The sequence below is a fragment of the Onthophagus taurus genome, chromosome 5, assembly GCF_036711975.1.
Source record: "Onthophagus taurus isolate NC chromosome 5, IU_Otau_3.0, whole genome shotgun sequence".
NCBI lineage: Eukaryota > Metazoa > Arthropoda > Insecta > Coleoptera > Scarabaeidae > Onthophagus > Onthophagus taurus.
Window position 1 is genome coordinate 2,707,543 of NC_091970.1, and position 22,852 is coordinate 2,730,394.

The following is a 22,852-nucleotide window of genomic DNA, read 5'->3' on the forward strand; positions in this document are numbered from 1 at the left end:
GAAGTGTTACCGACAACACCAACATACTAAAATGACGCGACTTTTAATAACCCACAAAAAAAATTTAACCCAAATTAAATTATCGTTTAAAAATGCTCTAATTAATCAAATTAATCCAATAAAACAATTCGAGGCAAAAATTACATTATAATCAAAAAGATAAAAAGAAATTTTCGAATTAATTTTACCCCCAAGCTGTCATAACATTTCGAACGCCCTATACATTATTTATTTAATTTATATTTATTTATTTCAAACTTTATAAATAAAATTTTTATTATTAATTACCTCCTAAGTATTAATTAAGTAATATTTTTTAATAAATAAATTAATTCTAAAAATAAAAACCATAAAACGGAAATACCTTTATACACAAAAAACAAAATAACACGACCCCACCATAAACCTACAACTAAATAAAAATAAATTTATTTCTTTTTATAATATTATTCTTATAGAAACAAACAACTGATTTGGGTCAAATCACCAACTTAAAACAATAAAATTATATTATAAAAGCTCAAAATAAAAAATAAATCCAAAATTAATTTATCATAACATTTCGGGTGTTCATACGTTAAAAGTTAGATGTGCGCATGCGTAAATACGCCGAAAATAGTTGGCTTGGGTTGCGTGAGGCTTTTTTTGTCCGCCATTTGTCATACTGTTGTTAGTCCGGTCACCGTGCTCGTGGAAATCTCCAGGCTTCCTTTTTTTCCGCAGTTTCACCTCCAAGGTAAGCGTTTTAATACTGTTTAGCATCGTTTTAGTAACATCATCGTTATTCCTCGCACGCGACGTTCGCGCCCCCGTCGAATCCGAAAAGTCGGGCTCGTCGCGCGTCCGTTTCGTGCGTCGAAAAATTTCGACCCCGCAATTCAAACAATGTCGTTCTTTATTTATAAATCAATAATAACTCATCAATTATCGAGATAATCGCGAAAATTATTCATTTAGATACGATTTTTTGCGTGGACGCCATCTTGTTTATACGATATTTTTTGCGATGTTCAGGGTTGTTTAGCTCCTTTTATAGCTATAATAATTAATCTTTACATCGCTAAATTAAGATTTTAAGCAATTTATTTGGTCTGATTTATTTATTTCGTTGTAAATCGGGTAAAATTGATTGCGTACATTTTAAGGTTAGTCATTTTTTTTTTTGTTTGACGCGTCCTCTGTAGATGGCGCTACTTTGTTTATTAATTTTTTTTTTGAGGTTAATGTCATTTTTTTTTGTTAATTTTTGTGATTTTCGTTAATTGTTGAGTTAAATTCGTTGATTTGATTTAAAAATGTAAAAAAAGAAATCGTCGGGTTTGTTTTGACTTATCGCTTTTCAGGCCGGGATCGAGTGTGTCGGGATATCTTTCGTTAAGAGTTAAGAAAAAGAGGGACGAGACGAAAAACCGCCCGCCGTCGCCGGTGAAAAACGCAAAACTTCCTCTCGTGCGATTTAAAAAAAAGATTAGATATATTAAAAGTAAAAATTGAGGTCCGTGGCCTTAAGTAGTTAACCGCGAAGCGACGGAAAGGAGTTGTAAAGATTGAGAGAGAGCGAGAGTGTGAAAGAAAAGCAAAAATAAAAGCAGCGGAAGTTGAAATAAAAATAAAAAAATAAAAATCAGTAAAAATTGCTAAGCTAGAGAGGTTGTCGTCGTCGTCGGTCGAGATGCCGGGTTTTAGCAGCGCGGGCACGTTTAAGATATTCATCGGCAACTTAGCCGAGAAGACTTCGATCGGGGACATCCGCCCGCTGTTCGAGAAGTACGGAAAGGTGGTTGAGTGCGATGTCGTCAAGAACTACGGTTTCGTGCACATGGAAAGCGAGGCGGAAGGGCGCGAAGCCATCCAGAATCTGAACGGGCAAACAATGAACGGTCAGCCGATAAAATGCGAAGCGGCGAAGAGTCGAAAAGCGCCAACGACACCGACAACGAAAATCTTCGTCGGCAACCTGACGGACAACACCAAAGCACCACAGATTCGCGAGCTCTTTAAAAAGTTCGGGACGGTTGTCGAATGCGACATTGTAAGGAACTACGGTTTCGTGCACCTGGAGAGTAGCGGGGACGTAAACGAGGCGATCAAAGAATTGAACGGAACGTTGGTCGACGGTCAACCGATGAAGGTCCAGATATCGACGAGCCGCGTCCGACAGAGACCCGGAATGGGCGACCCCGAACAGTGTTACCGTTGCGGCCGCGGTGGTCACTGGTCGAAGGAGTGCCCGAAAGGGATGGGGCCCGATCGGTTTAGGGATCGGATGTTCGGACGCGACCCGTACCCTCCCCCACCGCCGCCCCCGTTCCTGCGCGACCGGATGATGGGACGATTTGGGGTACGAATCATCTAACTAAAAAACATCTTCCTTAAAAAAATTTAATAAATAAAATCGCGAAAAAATTTAATCCCAACCCAAATCCCACCACACAATTGGCAATTATAAAACCTTCATTTCGGGGTCTTCTGCATTTTAAGCAGAGTAATTAAGTGCGATCGTTGTTGATTTCGGTTTTTTCGGATCCGGTCGCTTTTTATTGACCCCTTAATCAAAATTTACTATCTATAAAAAAAGTTATTACTGTAAAATCTTGATATAACGGACTAATACGGGGAAGTGAGTGTAAAATTTTCAATTTACACTTTGCCGTGCGTCTCTTAACACGGCTAAACCCGTATGTTTATAGTTTTAGTTCAATTTATTAGTGTTGAATAATAACTAAAACTAACACTGGCTGAGGCAGTAGTTTTAGTTTATAACATTCGGATTCAGAAAATTTGTTCTAATAGTGATCTAATACTGGCACTATTTTCTAGTTGTTATTCAACCTTAGATTGTATATTTGTGATTGAGCTAAAAGTAGAACTAATACTAGAGGTGAATGTTTCTAGTTGTTAGTTCTAGTGACAATAGTAGGTAGCACTAGTTAACATAAGGTATCACTATGCTACATATTGGTATCGAATTAAAACTAGAACTAACAGAACTAGAAAGAATCGGGTTTAGCCGTGCGTCTGAAGACACGGCTAAACTACTGCCTCGATTTCTAAATAATATATTATTAAAAAAACTAGAACTACTGCCTTGGTTTCTAGATAATATGTTACTATTGAAAACCTAGAGCTACTGCCTCGGCAGCACGGCTGCCTCGGTTTCGAAATAATATATTATTATCGAAACCCTAGAACTACTACCTCAGCAGCCTGCTGTTTCGGTTTCTGAATAATGTGTTATTATTGAAAACCTCGAACTACTGCCTCGGCAGCGTAGCTGCCTCGGTTTCTAAATAATATATTATTGAAAAACTAGAAGTACTGCCTAGGCAGCGTAGCTGCCTCGGTTTCTAAATAATATATTATTGAAAAACTAGAAGTACTGCCTCGGCAGCATAGCTGCCTCGGTTTCTAAATAATATATTATTAAAAACCTAGAACTACTGCCTCGGCAGCATAGCTGCCTCGGTTTCTAAATAATGTAATTTCTATTAAACAAGCCGTCTTAAGTGACGTAATGCTAAAACCCTAATATTTATATTTAAATATATTAATGTAGTAAATAGATAATATTAATAATATGACTTAAAAAATATTTTGTCCTTTATATCGAGGTTTTGCTATATTTCAACCGATTTCTAAACAAATTTATTATTTGTAAAGTTTAATACAAATTGAAAAAACTTTGTACTAAACTTTCCAAATTATTATTACTTCATTTATTAAAATTAACGTTTAATTTTGTTTTTTTGATATAATTTAGGATGGTTACGATTACTACGAGAGACGTTTTGATGAATCTCGCGACCTTTACGATCGACGTTACGCGGGTTTGGGGCCGCGCGGCGGCGAGATCGGTCTGAGAGGGGCGCGTGGCGACTTTTTGCCGCCACCGTTGCCTCCTAGACGCGAACCGTTGCCGCCGATGCCCTCAATCGGTCTGAGAGGTGGCCCGCCTGGAAGTGGCGGAAGCAGCATTGGTGCAAGTGCTGCAGCCGCCGCAGCCATGCGTGGCGAGAGCGGGTATGCCCGTGGCGCTGCCGCGGCCGCCGCCAGCGATTATGGAATGTTCAGTAGACGATCACCACCACCATCAGGGACAATTGCTAGTAGCAGGAGGATGTATGAAGATTTTAGTAGAGATTCGTTTGATGATAGGAGGTAATATTAATTAATAATTTAATCAAATATATACAATTTTAACCCATTAATGTCCAAAAAACATTATTACGTTCTAATAATATGAGTTTAGCATATTTGGTTTGATTGTGTTTTTCATGTTATAAACATGTTTTTCTTTATACTTTGCTACAATTAATATATTGCCAAATAGAATGGAATTGGAATATAGATGGTGATTCCAAAAAAAGAAAAATTGTCCAAATTTGACTCTTCATCTAAACAAGCAAATCATATGTGAAACTGACTAAGATGGATTTACAGGCTACATGGAATATGGATAAATGGAGAAGGGAACTGTTCGTGTCCAGAAACTCCAGACTGTTGTAGCGCTATAAATGATGATGATAGAAGTTGATATTTCATACATTAAAGAAGAAAAAAATTTTGACAACGTTACAAATAAATGATGTGAGATTATCTCAACCCTATAAAATGAACTAATTAAATTAAGCACATTCACCAAGGTTATTATTGCATGATTAGACTGATAGTAGAATTTAAAAGTTATCAATTTTATTTATTATATATTCAAATAGCGTCTGTATTGATTCAATTACAACTATAAAAAAAGCTTAACACGTAACAAATTAAATATGTTGTTGAGATGGTTACATTTCGAGGACATCTACACTTAGGTCTACTTATTTATTTTATTTCCTTGACGTGTTATTTGTTATGTCACCACTTCCTTTTTTGTTGTGGCTCTTTATAGATTAATCATGTTTAATTGGCATAATGGGTTAAATATTGAGCGTTTAAGTAACACAACTTTTTTTATACATGATTTATTATTTTTTTTTAAGGCCTGGGATGAGAGGACCGTCGCCTTCGAGGAGGTACGCGCCTTATTAATGGACTTTTTTTCTTGGACACACGGAGATTTATTAATTTCTTTTTGTATAAAATTGTGGAAATTTGTAATCGTGGCGTAAAACAAAGCGAAAAAAAATATGGCCATTATTGCGTGTAATACTTTCCATTAGTTTTAGTGAAATGATTTGTAACTATGCCATGTTTGTTTTTGGTGTTTTTCTTTTTTTTTATTAATCGTTTTGCGTTTGAGCGACTATTAAGAGTCTTGCTGAAATTAAGGTTGTTTGATGAGCTAAATATTTTTAGTATTTCATCCGTAATGAGATATAAGGAAACGAAATGACTTTGGTTTATTATTATTATTGCGTAAATAGAGATTTCTTTTTATTTTAGGAATAAAAATTACTTATATAATTTAATTTGTTTAAAAAACACCTTAATAATAATAATTCCTGCTTTTTTCCTGCTATAAAAAAAACCAATTCCAACGAAAATTTTAATTTATTAATTTTATGGTTAAAAAGGTATACAAAGCTTATAAAAATAAATGCAGAAAGACACAACACTTTGATTCTTAATAAATAGTGAGGTAATTTTTATTGTGACAACTCCATTCTTAAAAATCTCCTCTCCATGTAGTAACCGCATCCAAAAGGAAGAAAACTCCATTAATAACCGCTAACGAACCCTTCGCTAACCCATAATCTTTCCATTTTCCACTTGAATTCTCAAAATGTTTAATATTGAGGGCGCCAGCCGCTACGAAAACCGCAATCCCCACCAAACAGAAGAACAAGTCGATTCGTCTCGTTATGGGGCTACCCATAATATGACCTGAATTAAAGCAAGCTTTATATTCTAAAGAAGTCCTTGAAATGAGTTCAACTCTGTTTATAGTCGGATTACCTCATGGTTAACAACGCGACTGGAATCTCGTTAAATGAATGACCTAATTGTGCGATTATTTCGCGCAATTTTCTGATTCACTTGAAATTATCAAATTAAAAGTGAGGTATAAAGGGTTATCGTTTTGACGAGGAGGAGGCTATAAATAGAGGTGAGCGAAGATTTTGTTGCTTACCAACGGCTCCAGCGACTAAAATTATCGCAAAACCACCGAATGCGGTTGCCGAGATAAAATCGGTGGTGAAATCGCCGGATCTGGCTTCGTGATGGAGCCAAATGCACACTACAACGATAGCCTAAAAAATAAAGTTATTGGATGATTGGGGATTAAATTATGTTTGAATACACCCGAAAGAAGGCGTCTTTGACCTCCATTCAAAAAGTATTATTAAATAATTTCGTTATCAATTTAAAAGAAAAAATTTTTTTAAACTTACCAATTCCAACATTTTAATTAACGCGTATCTACTTAAACTTGCCATTTTTATTTTTTGACTTTCTTTTATCTTTTATGTTTTAGTCTAATCGAATAGATTTCGGCGGAGTCTCAACTTATAATACGCAGTTAACAGAAGGAGCAGAAGGAATACACCCGAAGGTAGTGATGTTTTTTAATGTACATAAGAAGAATACGTTCGGGAATGTTCGTGTGCACGAATCCTCCTCCACGAACTCCTAAATAACAAGGTGACGTCATCGTCATTTCATTAATGATCTCATACCTAAAGGTGTGTCTATTTATTATTTTTTTATTGTTTTGATGAAAAGATTGTAGAATCTAAAGAGGACTATTAAATCTAGGTAATAGACGCAAACGTTGATGACGTCACGGATGGGTAGGCAACTACTTTTTCACACTTTATGTTAGCAAAATGCTTAATTTATTTTGTTCGTGATTTGTAATGTAGTTTGAAAATTAATATACACTGATATACAGAATATCAGCGTATTAAGCCGAGGTCGCTTGCGGCCGAGGCACTACAATTAATACTGTATTAACACAAGGCTACTCTCAAATGTACTCTCTCGGCCGTAAACGACTTGAATACACGATGTCAGCTTATTAAGCCGAGGTCGCTTGCGGCCGAGGCAGTACAATGAATACCTTATAAACAAGGTTTGTAGAACATAAGGTTACCTCATTCCCTATGCCTCTGTAGTATCGATTATTACCCCGCAAATTGACGTCACTGGTTCGATACAGTCAGAATAAAAGATAGCCTATACGTGCCTATACTGTGGTACAGTCTTGGGTACAGTCTATATAAAATATTTAAACCTCGCATCGTGTTGTGTTGTTCATAGAACCAGCTACGTCACTGACCCACCTTGCCTCTCAGAGGAGGAGAATCGGTATTGGGTAACCTTATGTTCTATAGACCTTGCCTTATAAACACAAGGCTGCTGTCAAACAATGTACAGCCTCGGCTGCAAGCGTCCTCGGCTTAATCGCTGAAATACACGATGATAGGGTATTAAGTCGAGGTCGCTTGCGGCCGAGGCACTACAATTAATACTATATTAACACAAGGCTAGTCTCAAATAATGTACTCTCGGCCGTAAACGACTCGAATACACGATGTCAGTTTATTAAGCCGAGGTCGCTTGCGGCCGAGGCAGTATAATTAATACGATATAAACACAAGGCTACTGCCAAACCATGTCCTCGGCTTAATTGCTGTAATACACGATGTTAGGGTATTAAGCCGAGGTCGCTTGCGGCCGAGGCACTATAATTAATACTATATTAACACAAGGCTAGTCTCAAATAATGTACTCTCGGCCGTAAACGACTCGAATACACGATGTCAGTTTATTAAGCCGAGGTCGCTTGCGGCCGAGGCAGTACAATTAATACCATATAACGATGTATCGTTTTGGGCGCCAGCGGCTTGGGTTTAACACTCAAATAAACGATGTCAGTATATTAAGCCGAGGTCGCTTGCGGGCGAGGCGATTCAATTAATACCATGTCCAACACAAGGCTGTTGTCAAACAATGTATTGCCTCGGCTTGATATCCTGAAATATGCGATGTCGGCGTATTAAGTCGAGGTCGCTTGTGGCCGCGATACTACAATTAATATTATATTAACACAAGGTTACTCTCAAACAACGTACTCCCTCTGCCGTAAACATCCACGGCTTCATACACTTGAATACACGATGTTAGTGTATTAAGCCGAGGTTGCTTGGGGCCCAGACGCTATAATTAATATCATATCAACACAAGGTTGCTGTCAAACTATGTACTGCCTCGGCTTAATGCATTAAAATACACAACGTTACTGTGATGAAGCTTCCCTCTTCTTTTTCATGTTATTATTATTACATGTGGAAACGGCCCATCTCCGACCCGTAATAATATTACATAGATTTTGAGTATAAATGCTAAAATAAATTTATTTCAACAATAAATGTAATACAGGTGATTCTCAACCTATACGCATAAACTGAGGGATTTACTACTCATGACAAATAATGACTAATAGGCGAAAAAATTAGTAGTAAATGATTTTCTGTTTCATAGATATCCGTGATATTTACTTTCAAATCAAGATAACATAGAACATTTTAAAATAACATCACAGCAAGTGTTCGAAATTATTTCCCATATTTTCTATCAATTAGGCTCCCCGAATCCACGATCCCATACTAGCGCGGCCACCCTGGTTTAGGCCTGGTTTAGGTGTTGGTGGATTGTCTGGGCAGCAGCTTGTATCTGATTTTGCAAAATTTGCGGAGTATTAACTTTTGTGGCGTACACTAGCTTTTTAAGTGACCCGAAAGGTATACATCAAGACGTATCCATCATCCAGGAACATATTAGATAATATATAGATAGATATCGTCGATTATATCGGATATCTAGGAAACTAAAAAATTTTTTCTACAATTTTTTTCATCTTTTATTTGTCCTGAGGAATTGAGTAATAAATGCCTCAGTTTATGCGTATAGGTAGAGAATCATCCTGTATTTACGATAAAACTTATAAAAGCGACAACAGACAGTTGACTGAGCGTTTCATGTGGTATGTCATAATGGTTCGCTAATAACATCGCTTTTTATCACTGAAGAACAAAAAGATTTACGAGTCCTTTTAAATTCTATCATTCTTAGTTTTGACAAAGTTTAAAGAGTAAGTTTACTCTGTAATCTTTGGTTTTGATGTAGTTTTTTTTTCAAAAAATAATTTTGAATATGCAACTAAATATACATGAATAAGTTGTGCCATCTGTGATTGAGTGTTGATAACTAAAAAAGTCGTTAGTGATTTGCGACTATGTTCATTGCGATCGGAACGCTCTGTTAAAATTTTGTAGCTTAGACACCTTTAAATATAGGAGTAAACTAAACTAAAAAGCGGAGGAAAAAAAATAAACATGGACGATTTGCATCTAACAGACGTATTGCTGGGTTACTTTGTGAATTGCTTCAATCGTTTGGATGTGGAAAAGTCCGGAAAAGTCTCGATCAATAAGACGATTGAGTTGCTAAATTCGGGCAGCGTTAGCGACGATGTCGTCTCGCAAGTAAGTTCCATAAACAACCGCTAAAAACTAAGCCGATTTCAAGAACATATTGATATGTATGTATTTTAACGAGAATATTTAACGAAATTAATTTTTATATTCATTTATTTTTCAGATCTCCGATATTTTAGCGTTAAATCACAACTCGAGTTATTTAACCAAAAAGCAATTTTTCTCAGTGCTAAAACTAGTAGCGGCTAGTCAAATAAACATGACATTAAACTCAGACATTCTAACCTCAAACTTGGATTTACCACCGCCGAGATTCTCAACGTCGGAGTCATCAAGTCCCATACCCGATTTAATTGAGCTGCAACAACCAGCTGACGGAAGTACCGACTCAGAAATTGATTCAGAAACGTTAAGTTTTGGGCGAAATGGGTCGCCAGGAGCTTCGAGCGCAGCCTCTGATAGTCCAACACCCACAAATAGCGTCCAAGATAGGAGTTGGTTGGTTTTTGGGGTTATGTCTGATGAGCAAAGACAATTATTGGGTACTGAAGAAGAATCCTCAGATAGACACAGTAGTGAAGAAGATACAGAAGTTTCAAATGAAGTTTGGACAATAACCCCAGAACAAAAAGAATACTACAAAACCCAATTTTTAGGGTTGCAGTCGGATCTAAACGCTTTAATTCCTGGAAACGTGGCGAGAAATTTCTTTGAGAAATCGCGACTCCCTGTACATGAATTAAGAAAAATTTGGCAGTTAGCGGACGTCACGAAAGATGGCGCTTTAAGTTTGCAAGAATTTAACACTGCCATGCATTTAGTTGTTTTAAGAAGGAATCATATTGAACTCCCTGATGTTCTACCAGTACAATTAATCCCTGGGAATGAAACCCCTTTATCTGTAACACCAGAAACTGAACCAATTTTATCCCCACAAACTAAAGACACTGCAAGGGAGTGGACTAAATTCGTGGACTCCCCAACGAGTTCTGTGTCAAGCCCAGGGCCTAAGCCAGTTAATTTCGACTTTCAAAGAGGCGCTGTTGAGAAAGATCCTAAAATTTTGCATCCAGTTGCGTTGAGGTTAACACCTGAGGGGCAATTTCAAATGAACGAAGAAAACGCTGAGGGGAATTCCCCTAAAAAATTTTTAGAAATACAGAATAACTCAAACGTTGCTAATAGTGTTGCTAATAATGTTATGAATAATGTTATGAATAACGTCATTCAGCGCCCACAACCTAAAAAAATTAATATCCCAATTGTTGGCGCAATCCCCCCTCCCCCCATAACAAATCAACCCCACCAAGAAGAAGGCCCCGTTTCTTTACCCGCGTTTCCTCCCCCAAAAAAAGAAAAACCCCCACCACCACCCCCACGTCCGTTTAAATCCCACGGTCGTAGTTCTTCATTAGATCTAAATAAATTAAACAAAAACTTAGCACCCCCTTCAGTCCCACCGCGAATCAGTCCAAACATCCAATCGAAAAAATTAATTAATCAAAAATCGGAAGGCGACTCGACTAATTTACCAACGGAACATTTTGCGAATTTCGATGATTTTGAAAAGTACGAGAATGTCCAAGAAGAAGGTATTTTTCCCGGGGATCAATACGAAGCGGAACGAAAAAAACTTTTCGCCCAATTCTCCGTACCAGAAACAAGTACAACGACGAATTCGAGTAATTTAGATATCCCCGATCAGCCTCCGCGGAAACACGGCGCTTTCGAAATCTATCGGAAACCCACCCCCAAAAATGAATCTCCGAGCGATGAGGAGAAACAAAAATTTGAGTTGTTTAAAAAGTTACAAGAACAAAATACGGTTTTGTTACGTTTGTGCCAAGAGTTGAGTCAAGAGTTGGCCGATGTTCGCGAAGAAAAATTGGCGCTAAAAGTGAGATTAGAAAAACAATTAAACGGCGGATAACAGACGGATTAATTAATTGATATTTTTCGATATAAATATATATAGGATAAAAAGCAAGGTTTTTTTTGTAAATATAAAATTGAGATTAGAAATCGTGATACTATTGAAATTTATCGAAATTCTATCGTGTTTTCAATTAATTCTTTTTTGATCGTTAAAAATGTGGTTGTTAAAATAATTATGTAGCGAGAAAAAAATTATTTTCTTTATTGTTTAATTAATTATTTCTTTATTAATTCTTGAATTCGATCTATGTAATTATTTTGTGATTATTTTTGCATAGATATATTTATTGTAATAGCTGAGACTGTATTTTCAAAAAAAAAAAAGGTACAGAAATAATTAAATTTAAAAATGTAAGTACAATTTTTGTGTTTTAAACAACCCTGAGAATTATATTGCTAGCTTTACACTAGAACTAACACAAGACCTAGAATTATTCAGAAAGGAGGAAGACTAAAAAGAGACTCTAAAGGCAAGAAAGAGACTGAACATAGACTAATAATACAAAAAAGAGGTTGTGCAGAATGAACTAAGATTGGAAAGAAGTTATAAGTGCAAGAAACATGCTGTACAAAGATCAAAAAACTGAAGAAAAACTGGTAATTGCAAAAACAGGTTGAGCAGAAACTAGAAAAAGCCGAAAAAAGCTACTAATAGGGAAAAAAAGTTGAACAAATCCTGGAATAATAAAGTTTATTATTAGTAAACTGAAAAATGGAAATAAATAATAATAATAAATAAATTTGTTGCCATAATAAGAAACAAAAAATACAAATTAAAGAAAATGTATACATTTAACTTAATACATAAATACGGGCAAAAGGGTCGATTTATCGCGTAAGCGATATCTTCCAAACAACCCAATCAATCAGCAGTATACTAAGTTATATAGAAAAACAATAAATGAACGGCAAGCCGCTATGCTAAACTTATGGTCACCAAAAACGGTGCATAATGATAGTTGCTGGAATAAAAGAAGAAGAGAAGAGAAGAAAAGTAGAAGAAGAGAAGAAAAGGGAGAAGAAAAAGTTTTCAGGAAGATACTTGGAGAGCCAATAAATGACGTTTTAGGTGGTTTTTAAATGTTACAAGGTGAGGAATATTACGGATCTCAGTAGGCAGACTATTCCAAAGGGTTACTGCCTGCACAGCAAACGATTTATGGTAAATCTCGGTACTATGGGTCGGGAATATAAGCACAGAATCTAACTGAGATCTAGTAGGTAAACCATGCGACGACAAGCGTTGAAATATACAATACAAATTCCTTTGGGGTTTGATTGTGAAGAACAGTATATAACATAGTTAATATACGAAACGATCTACGGTTCTGACAGATTAATATCTGCAAATAATTACGGTATGGGGTTATGTGTTGAGATCTCTCGAGATCAAAGATATACCGTATGCAGTTGTTTTGAAGTCTTTGCAGTTTGTTTCGTAGTGTTACCGAAAGATCAGGATATGCCGTGTCAGCATAATCAATATGGGGGAAAATCAGGGAAAAACAAAGATTACGACGGATCATGGGAGGAAGGAAGCAACGGAGACTTTTCAGTGAGTGGAAACAATGATAGACCTTTCTGCAGACGGATTGAATTTGAGGTTTCCAGGACATTGTAGAATCCGTAACCACCCCAAGGTTTCTAACCGTGTCTGACAGCTGAATAATGTCTCCGTCAAGCATTAAGTGAATGGATGAAAAATTATTCAGCTTTGCCAGTAAAGGTCGACTGCCAAATGCAATTGCTTGAGTTTTAGCAGTATTTAATTTAAGGCCATAACGTTTGGACCAATCTAAAATATTGGAAAGGTCATGATTAAGACGTGCAATTGCTTCCGGAAAATCATCAATAGTTGTCGTAGTATAAATTTGGAGGTCATCAGCATACACATGATAATTACAAGAAATACATTGGGTGACGGCATTAATAAAAATCGAAAAGAGCAACGGACCCAACACACTACCCTGGGGTACACCACATTTAATATCACAAGCAGATGAGAGCGCAGAATCAGCACGCACACACAAGGAACGACAGGAAAAGTAAGATTGAAACCAAGATAAACATGAAGAGGTAAAGAACTCCCGGGAATAACAAAAGATCGTGATCAACCGAATCGAACGCCTTGCCAAAATCAAGTAATACAAGGAGGGTAACACAACGTTTGTCGCAAGCATACCTAATATCATCTGTAATCTTAATAAGCGCTGTTGTCGTGCTATGACCCTTACGAAAACCCAATTGAAAGTCGTTGTGCAAGTTAAATTCTTGTAAATACTCTTGAACTTGTAGATAAACAAGGCGCTCGAGAGCTTTAGATAGAACAGATAAAATGGAGATAGGGCGAAAATCATTTAAACTTGAGGGACTCTTGGATTTAGGTATAGGGACAACATGAGCAACCTTCCAGATTGAAGGGAATGAGGATCGTTCAATGGAGAAGTTAAAAATGTGGGTAATAGGAGTAAGAACAAGAAGTTTGAGACCAACTCCATCAGCTCCCACACTCGTAGACCTCGAGTGATTCAAGGCATCGCGGACTTCTGTGACCAGGACAAAGGAGAAAGAGGAGGATTTAGATGAGGCAAGAATTTCAGAAATAGTTGTCATCCTAGTCCCACCACTAATGAGCAGAGGTGGGTCAGCAAAAAACCTCGCCAATGAATCCACATCACAAGCAGCCCGAACAGAGGGAGACTCAACCGCCCCTAAGGAACGCATCAACCTCCAAAACGTCCTCGGATTAGCATTGGATAGTCTCCGGTAGAAATACAATTTTTTGGCATTTCTACATTGGTGATTGCAACGGTTACGCAAGATCCTATAGTTTTCACGATTAATAGTATTTGGAATACGTTTAAATAATAGCTTTGCACGATTACGCTCCCTCATCAGTGATCTTATCTCATCACTTAACCAGGGTGCGGGCGGATGTCTCACCCTACGTCGTCTGAGTGGGGCATGCTTGTCATAGAGATTGATAAGTTTAGAGTTGAAGTAGTCAACCTTGCCATCAATATCGGCCATTCGATAAAGCGCGAGATCGATCCTCTGCGCATCAGACAACAGCAAATCGTTATCAATACGACCCAGATCGCGAACGGAAATAACGCGTTGCGAGAAAATATGTTGTCGTATCTGCACTGCACAGTAAATTAGGTCGTGATTGGAAAATTGAGGAGCAGGGAGCTGACCATGCATAAGTATGCTGCTCGGACGAGTCGTAATAGTAAGATCCAGAAGCGAATGCGAAGTTGGAAGATGATGAGTTGGTTGTGAGGGCAGGATGGTCAAATTTAATGAGGAAGCAATGAAGCGAAGTTTGTCACTCCGTAAGTCATTTTTTAGCAAACAAGTATTGAAATCTCCCATCAGAAGAATAGTGTTATAATTAAAAGAGTGCCTCTCAAGGGTTTCCTCCAATTGATCAAAATAGTTAACAAGAGGAGGACAGTAAAAAACGCCAAGTAATAACTTGTTGTAGGAACTTTTCAGTTCCACAAGCATAAATTCAGCCCCCTCAAATCATTGAAGTGGACAGAAATACTTTGCACATTAATATGACACACGGAGATAAAGTTTGTTAATCCGTTAAACAAACTAAATAGAGAAGAGAGAAACTAAAAGAGACTGAACCTAGTCTGGAAAGATAGGAGAGACTAGGCCGAAAGGAGGAAGACGAAAAAGAGACTGAACATAAACTAATAATACAAAAATGAGATTGTGCAGAATGAATTAAGATTGGAAAGAAGATATAAGTGCAAAAAATATGCCGTCAAAAACAAAAAAGTTTGCAGGAATTAAAAAATATATCAGAAAACTTTTAAATATCGCTACAAAGTGTTTTGTATTGCCAGAAATCTGTTGAAATTGATTTTTTATCAGTTTTCTGATCATAAAATATGTTCCAAATGATATATCTATCTATATTTTTCTTAATTCGTTCACACTAACACAAACTTAGCAACATATATTGCACTGCCTTGGTTGTAAGTAACCTCGGCTGAGTTAATAACAAAGAATACATACACACCAATACGAAGTTAGGCAACACATATTGCACTGCCTCGGCTTAATTACTCAAAGACATGGATTTGACTCAAAATGCAATATACAAAAATATATTACCATATCTACTATATAGTTACCTATAGTAGGAAACATTCTAGTTCTAAGTCTGGTGTTGGTTTTAATGATACTACTAGTGCAATACTAGAACTAACACAAGATCTAGAAGTGCAATTTTTTTATTATGTTTTATTCCTAAGATGTTGAAAATGATCTAAGAAAAACACAATGACCACACACAATTCAAATTTGGCAGAAGCTAAAACAATTACACGACTGCAAACATAACTCAAAATTCGCAATTTTAATTTTTGAAAATTTTTTGCTTCTAAAATATGTGAAATATCGTTTGTAACACGACTAATACACACATTTCAATTTTGGCAATAACAAAAATATTTTATCCGTTACATTCGAAGTTCGTTGTAACGAAATTTTACTGTATTATGAGAATTAACCTTAATAAAATTGATTTTAGATCAGAAAAGAATGCACAACAATCATAGTTGCCCAATGCGTATAAAATTATTGTTTTTCAACATGGGATTAATGCGCTTAAATGGAGTTTATTACAATTTGGTTATAAAACGACGAAGATGAATTGAACCGAATTGATCGTTTCGGACCAAAAAAAATTGAAGAAGATAATATCTCTGGTGTCTAGTGTTAGTTCTAGTTTTAGACTAGCACTATATATTGTATTAGGCTGCATTGTGGTTGGAGTGGTTTGAGGTTGAGATGAATTCCTTTCAATTACAGCGGTTTAAATATGTATTTTGGGTCTTAAATATATTGGATGAGTTGGGATTGTGTTGGCTTACTTTGGGTTGGGTTCGGTATGATTATTATAGGTTTGGTTGGATCGCTGTGTCAGAATGAGGAGAGTGCTATTTATTTATTTATTTATTATTGGGACACAAACAGGGAGGATATCCCCAGTGAAGCATCCTCATAAAAACAAAGCACTTAACTACATACCAAGCAAAAAAAACGAGAAAAAAAAAATAACAATAATTATAACATAAGTATGAAAATAATAATAACAGCATTGATAGTTGCTAATTAAAAAAAAAGCGAAAAATATTATATAATTGTACTACAATACAGAAGTTAACAACTAAACTGACAGAAGATCAGGTGCGTCCAGCAAGCCATTGACCAGTTTGAAAAGAAAAATTAAGTCTGAGACTAGCCGACGCTGCCGCAGGGATAATAAGTTAAAAACCACACAGCGTCTATCGTAATCGCAATAGGGAAGATGATATTTGTAAGCCAGATAGCGTACAAAGCGTCGTTGAACCGCTTCGATGCGATCACGATAGACCGCGTACGTAGGATTCCACACTATGGAACCATAGGATAATACGCTATTAACAAATGCCATATAAAGGGATTTAATGCTTGTAAAATTGGTAAACTGTCTACTTATTCTGATAACAAACCCTAGGTTACGCAGGGCTTTCGCCACCATGACTTCGATGTGAAGGTGATATCTCAATTTGGCATCAAGTATAATGCCAAGATCCTTCACTCTGTCAGTAGAGATAATAGGTCTACCATTAAAGTTGTAATTAAAATTAATAGGATAGCGTTTCCATGTAAACGTTATTTTTTGGCATTTGTCATAGTTCAAATAAAGATTGTTAACGCGACAGTAATCATGTAGACGATTAAGGTCCTCCTGGAGCCTTAGGCAGTCATGACTAGAGCTGACTCTAGTAAATAATTAAGTTTATTGCTACCATATCAGCAATACATTCTACAAACAATTACATTTTAACAATACTACAATTACATATATCACATTACAATACAATACATTTTATTTCCTATCCTACCCCTCCCCATCTCCTCTCCGCATCTCCCTACGCTGCCTTGTCGCCATCACCTCCCTCATCCATTCTCTTCCCTCTGCCCCCTCCCCCAGCACCTGCTTCCAGCCGATCACCTCCTCTCTTAGCTCGTCACACTCCCTCAGTAGGTGCTCCAACGACTCCCACTCCCCCCCACATAGTCTACAACCCCTCTCATCCAATACCTATTCGCTCTCTCCTCATTGCCGCATCTGAATCTTGCCACCATCCTCTTCCCCTCCTCATCCCCCTTCACCGACAGGTACTTCGGCAATCCCTCCGTTATTATTTCCTCGTACTTAGGGTTGTACCTGCTCTCCCTTATCTGCCCCCTTCTTTTTTGCCTCTGTACATCTCTATCCCTGCTCTCCAGCTCTTTCCACATCTCAATCCCTTCCCTCCTTCTATCATCTACCGCTTTCACTGAGTACCCCACCCTTCTGAAATATTCCTCCCTCCCTCGTTGCCCGTAACCCCCTTTCCCTGCCTTAATCTCTTTTCAGCACTCCCCCAAAATTTTCCCTCTCCTCAAAACGTACCGCCCTTTTACCCGCCTCCACTCTTAACTTATCAACCTTCACCTCTTCTCTGACTATGTACTCCGGCGTCTCTTTTGCCAACCCCAAAACCCATCTCCAATACCTAGCCTGTACGCCTTCCAACAGCTCTTGCTCTTTCCACCCCCAAAGCTCCGCCCCGTACATCATAACACTTCTAATCAAGCACTCGAATATCATCTTCCTTTTTCCCATATCCCTTCCAAATAATCTCTCTCCCTACCCCCAGACCTGCCCCATCACCTTATTCGCCTTCTTTGCCATTGCCCCCACATGCGCGCCTTCCTTGTTGTCCTCTCTAAAGCTGTACCCCAAATATGTGTACTCCCTCACCTCCTCTATCTCCTTCCCTTCCCACCTCCAGTCTTCGCTCTTCCTTCTACCCCCTTTACAGAACTTCATAACCTTTGTCTTTCCTACATTCACCTCCAGAGCCTTCCCCCTAAAATAACTCTCCAAACTCCGCATCATCGCCTTCATCTCCTTCGCCTCTCTCGCCACTACCACCAAATCGTCCGCGTAAGCCAGTGAATGCACCTTCCTCCTCCCTATAACCACACCCCCATCTGCCCACCGGTCAATCTGTCTTCCATGTCTGCGGTATACAAGGCAAACAGAGCGGGACTGAGTGGACATCCCTGCCTCAAACCCCTCGTTGTCCAGAACCTATCCATCAACTCGTCCCCCACCTTTACTCTAGCTATCGTCTCTGCGTATATCTCCCTCACCCTGTTTATTGTCCCACCAGTAATCCCTCTCCTCCTCATCTCCTCCCATAACTTCCCTCTATTCACCTTATCAAACGCTGCCTTTAGATCTATGAATAGGGCGTAAAGCTTCCCTCCCTTCCCTTCCAGCTCTTTATCCACCAAGTGCTTCAATATGTACACGTTATCTATCGCGCCCCTTCCCTTTCTAAATCCTGCCTGTCCGTCCGGTAAGATCCCTTTCTCTTCCATCTCTTCCTCCAACCTCTGCAGCAGCACCTTCGCATATATCTTGTACGCCGAGTCCATTAAACTAATTCCCCTATAACTTTCCACTACTCCCTTCACTCCCTTCTTGTATAAGGGGCTTATTATCGCCGTCCTCCATCCATTCGGAAACCCTTCCCCTTCCCAAACTTTGTTCAACGCTTCCAACAACTTTCCCCTCACTTCTCCCGTTGCCTCCAGCCATGCCTCATTCTGGACCCCGTCCTCCCCTGGAGCCTTCCCCCTCTTTAGTCCCCCCCCAACGCCGCCTCCATTTGTTCCCCGGCCATCTCCTCTCCTCTCCGCCCCCCTGTATCTACCTCCTCTACCCGCCTCTCCTCTTCCACCTTTACTCGACTCTAGTAAATATTTTATTATCATCCGCATAGAGCAGGAATTTGGAAAATTTAAAGCAAGAAGAAATGTCGTTTATGTAAATTAGAAATAATGTGGGCCCAAGATGACTTCCCTGAGGCACACCAGATGAGATGGGTTTGTAGTCGGACAAAAAGCTACCCATCCTAACTGCCTGACTTCTGTCAGAAAGATATGACATTATCCAGCGCACAATGCCGGCAGGAATGTTAAAGGAGGACAGCTTTTGTATAAGAATTCCATGGTCAATCTTGTCGAAGGCTTTAGAGAAATCGGTATAAATTGCGTCAACCTGTGAGTCCTCATTTAAGGTAGAATGAATAAAATTAACATAAGACACTAAGTTAGACTCAACCGATCGGCCAGACAAGAAATCATGTTGTTCAGTAATGAGAGAGAGAGCAATAGAGTGGTTAAAGTAATCGCAAACAATTTTTTCAAAAACCTTGCGAGTAGACGAGATAATAGAAATTGGACGGTAATTAGATACCAACTGTCTATTCCTTGATTTCAATATTGGAACGACAAAAGCTGTCTTCCACGCGCGCGGAAAAGTACCTTCGAGTAAGGATTTTGAAAAAATAAGAAAAAGTGGGGTCGAGCAAACTCCATCAAAAAGGAAGATGGAATACCATCCGGACCAGAGTCAGAGGACTTGTCAAGATGGGTCAAAACATTGAGGACTGCGTCAGCAGAGAACCAAGGTGAAACACCCTGGCCACCGAAGACCATTGAGCGTTCAATACTACCATCTACGAAAACCGAGGCGAAATACTCTGCAAATGCACAAGAGATATATAGGACCTGAGGTCACCATTGACCCATCAACAGAAAACCTTTCCTGGACTTAACAAAGGACCAGATTCCTTTGGGATTTACCATAACCCCCGCCTGAATCGAGTTTAAGTAATCTCTATAATCAGCCGCAATAAGCCTCTTTGACCTGGAGCGCAAGATAGAGAAAGCCAAGTAATCACTATTATGGCGAGTAGCTTTCCATTTTTTATGGTAAAGTAGCTTTTCTTTAATGACACGAATAGTTGAACGTTTGTACCAGTAAGGAAAACGTTGCTTAGGCAGAAAGCGCTTAGGAACGTCTCGGAAGAAAGCGAACATTCGGACCATCACTCAGACAAATGAACATGCCCGATAATAAGAATTCAAACGGTGGATGGTGGCAGTCAGGATCCACAAGAGGATCGTTGCAGAGCTATAAGGACTCCGCCACCATCGCGCTAATAGGGAGTAAGAGCGAAGTTACACACGAGGGAGGAATACGAGACAACGCTGGCACAGTATAGGAAAGAAAAAAAGAACCTCACTTTAGTAATAAAGAGAAACAATGAAAGAATATGGAAGGATTTGTGCGAGCAGTTGGAGGAGGATGTAATATTAAGTCAAGAGCAGTACTGATACGGTAGATGCTGTAAAAAGAGAACAGGAGAAAACTTCTTTAACATATAGAAGCCTCTATAATGGTAATCCTAGATATAAGAAATACATTCAACTCAGGACCATGGGGGAAGATAATGGAGGCGATGAAGAATTGTCAGATCAGGTCTCTTAGAAAGGAAGATAATACTTCCAGGCGGAAGAGACGAGAATATGACATGTGGTGTACCTCAAGGTTCAGCCATAAGAGCGATGCATCTATGATTGCAAAAGACAAGCTACCATTGTCACTAGAACTAACATTAGACCTAGAAACATTCAGACATGTTGCATTTTAAATAAAATTCTCTGTAATTTATGTAATGTTAGTATTGTATCTAGTTACTAAAAATATTACTAGAGTAATACCAACAGAAATCCTAAAAATTTGACATTGACAGGTATATAAAAAAAAATGTCAACTTCACTCCTAATTCCTAAAGATTTAATTCAAAATCACACCTCGAAACTTTGACCTTGAGATTTTTTTTTACTCTAAAATAAAATCGAAATTTCCATCAATTATTAATACATTTTTCCACTTTTTTGCGTAGTTGCTACCTAAAATAGTGAGATGAGAAAGTGGAAAAATAAATTAAATAAAAAATTTTTTTATGAGTAATCTATTGATTTCATTTATCAAGCTTTTATTATGAGCTAAGGCGTGGTTTTCTAAGATTTAACATTTTTGTTTCACCGATTAGATAAAATTATTAAACAAATAGGTACCCACTCCTCAAACATAAATGATACAGAGATAATCTTTATTCCAACTATTGAACAGTAAAAACCATTTTGTACTCAAACACTAACCAGCAAAAATGTTTCAAAAAATCCTTACCGTTTCCATCTTTTTAACCATTTTCGGTAAGTAATCATTAATTTAATTATTAAATATAATTTGGTTATTATTACGTAATTCATAGGTTCCACTTTGGCAAACGTTAAAACTTGCTACGAATGCAAATCAAAATCAGACCCAAAGTGTGACGATCCCTTTGATTCATCAAAATTCAACGGAATCGAATGTAGTACCTTAATGTATTCCCAAAGTAGTAATGATCCACATTCATTCATTCGATTTGCCGAAAACCACGAAAGAGCCGATGATGGGGTTAGATACGCTTGTATTAAATACAGCTTAAAACCAGGTAAATTTAACTAAATTAATTTATTAATATGATAATAATAAATGATTATTTTTAGGTACCGCGGCTAATATCATCGATGAGGGTATTGGAAGAACTTGTTTTAAACTTTCTAACAACATCGAAGATCCTTGCGAATTTTTACAAAAAGAATCGGAATACAACGGAACTTACGCTTTAAAAACATGCAATTATTGCTTAACGGATGATTGCAATTCGGGGGTGTTGCATAAAGCCTCAGCGATTTTATTGGGAATTATTTTATTTGTAATCACCTTGTAATAATTTAATTTCAAAATGTATTAATTAATAAGTGTAAAAGAATTTTTTATTGCAATAAAATTTTTTTTTGGTATAAAAGCGGTTTTAATCGTACTATTAAACATCAGTTCTTCAACACTCATCGAATTAACACCACCAAAATGGAATCAAAAGTAATCTTCGCACTCCTTGGAGTCATCATTAACTTATTAACAGTGAGTTGTAAACTTAATTCGCCGTGCAAAGGAATCGATGACACCACTTGTATTAACATCCAAGACGATTTGGCTTATTCTTATTTACATCCGAGATGTTTTAAGTTCTCGAATCGCGTAAGCACTCAAATGGAGACTTTTTACGCTGGCGATTTAATTAGAAGGGCTGAAACTAATCCGAATGGGGCGTGCGTTTATTTCAATAAAAGTAAGTTAATTATTTAATTAAATATTAATTAATTTCATTTATTGTATTTTTTTAGTGCATATTAATGGGCAACAAGAACCTCGAATCGCTTGCATGGAATTGAACCAAGCCGAAGAATTTTGCCCGAATTTAGCCGCAAATGAAACGATCGAGCACTTTAAGTTGCAAGCTTGCGTTATGTGTGGCTCAAAATATTTCATTATTAACTCAGGGGTGACAATTGTACCTCAAAATCTTATCTTAATCGGATTATATTTTTTGTTTATGATTTAAAATTATGTAAAATTGTTTAAAATTGTTTGAAATTGAATAAAATTACCGGTAGTTTCAAATTTTTGATTACAATTTCTTGTTGTTGTTGGCAAAAGAAGAATCTGCTACTTTCTTTATTTGCATCTGATTTTTTGTTCTGGCAATTTTCAGGAATCTTAATGTATAATA

The 22,852-nt window shown here is 37.6% G+C and overlaps 5 protein-coding genes across 6 annotated transcripts; 4 read left to right on the top strand and 1 right to left on the bottom strand.

Annotated features, from left to right (window-relative positions):
* The first annotated feature begins 627 nt into the window (after positions 1-627).
* Positions 628-5,406, top strand: LOC111426676 (RNA-binding protein lark). The gene is made up of 4 exons (XM_023061304.2): positions 628-736; positions 1,344-2,341; positions 3,761-4,158; positions 4,983-5,406. Exons 2-4 carry the CDS (start codon positions 1,673-1,675, stop codon positions 5,029-5,031), a joined length of 1,116 nt encoding a protein of 371 aa, XP_022917072.1. The 5' UTR covers positions 628-736; positions 1,344-1,672; the 3' UTR covers positions 5,032-5,406.
* Positions 5,407-5,474: 68 nt separating this feature from the next.
* Positions 5,475-6,560, bottom strand: LOC111426677 (uncharacterized). Its single transcript, XM_023061305.2, has 3 exons — positions 6,336-6,560; positions 6,074-6,194; positions 5,475-5,826 (listed from the first exon to the last, which is right to left on the bottom strand). The coding sequence occupies exons 1-3, from the start codon at positions 6,378-6,380 to the stop codon at positions 5,609-5,611; spliced, it is 384 nt and encodes a 127-aa protein (XP_022917073.1). The 5' UTR covers positions 6,381-6,560; the 3' UTR covers positions 5,475-5,608.
* A 2,517-nt stretch (positions 6,561-9,077) lies between these two features.
* On the top strand, positions 9,078-11,679 carry LOC111426674 (RALBP1 associated Eps domain containing). Of its 2 annotated transcripts, none has more exons than XM_023061302.2 (2): positions 9,078-9,431; positions 9,547-11,679. In XM_023061302.2, exons 1-2 carry the CDS (start codon positions 9,282-9,284, stop codon positions 11,311-11,313), a joined length of 1,917 nt encoding a protein of 638 aa, XP_022917070.1. In that variant the 5' UTR covers positions 9,078-9,281; the 3' UTR covers positions 11,314-11,679. The 2 variants fall into 2 exon arrangements, with proteins under 2 accessions (XP_022917070.1, XP_022917071.1); XM_023061303.2 differs by having other exon boundaries at positions 9,079-9,487.
* A 9,591-nt stretch (positions 11,680-21,270) lies between these two features.
* On the top strand, positions 21,271-22,087 carry LOC111426595 (uncharacterized). Its single transcript, XM_023061202.2, has 3 exons — positions 21,271-21,446; positions 21,506-21,730; positions 21,786-22,087. The coding sequence occupies exons 1-3, from the start codon at positions 21,401-21,403 to the stop codon at positions 22,007-22,009; spliced, it is 495 nt and encodes a 164-aa protein (XP_022916970.2). The 5' UTR covers positions 21,271-21,400; the 3' UTR covers positions 22,010-22,087.
* A 28-nt stretch (positions 22,088-22,115) lies between these two features.
* On the top strand, positions 22,116-22,754 carry LOC111426742 (uncharacterized). The gene is made up of 2 exons (XM_023061417.2): positions 22,116-22,411; positions 22,467-22,754. The coding sequence occupies exons 1-2, from the start codon at positions 22,150-22,152 to the stop codon at positions 22,682-22,684; spliced, it is 480 nt and encodes a 159-aa protein (XP_022917185.1). The 5' UTR covers positions 22,116-22,149; the 3' UTR covers positions 22,685-22,754.
* Positions 22,755-22,852: the final 98 nt, after the last annotated feature.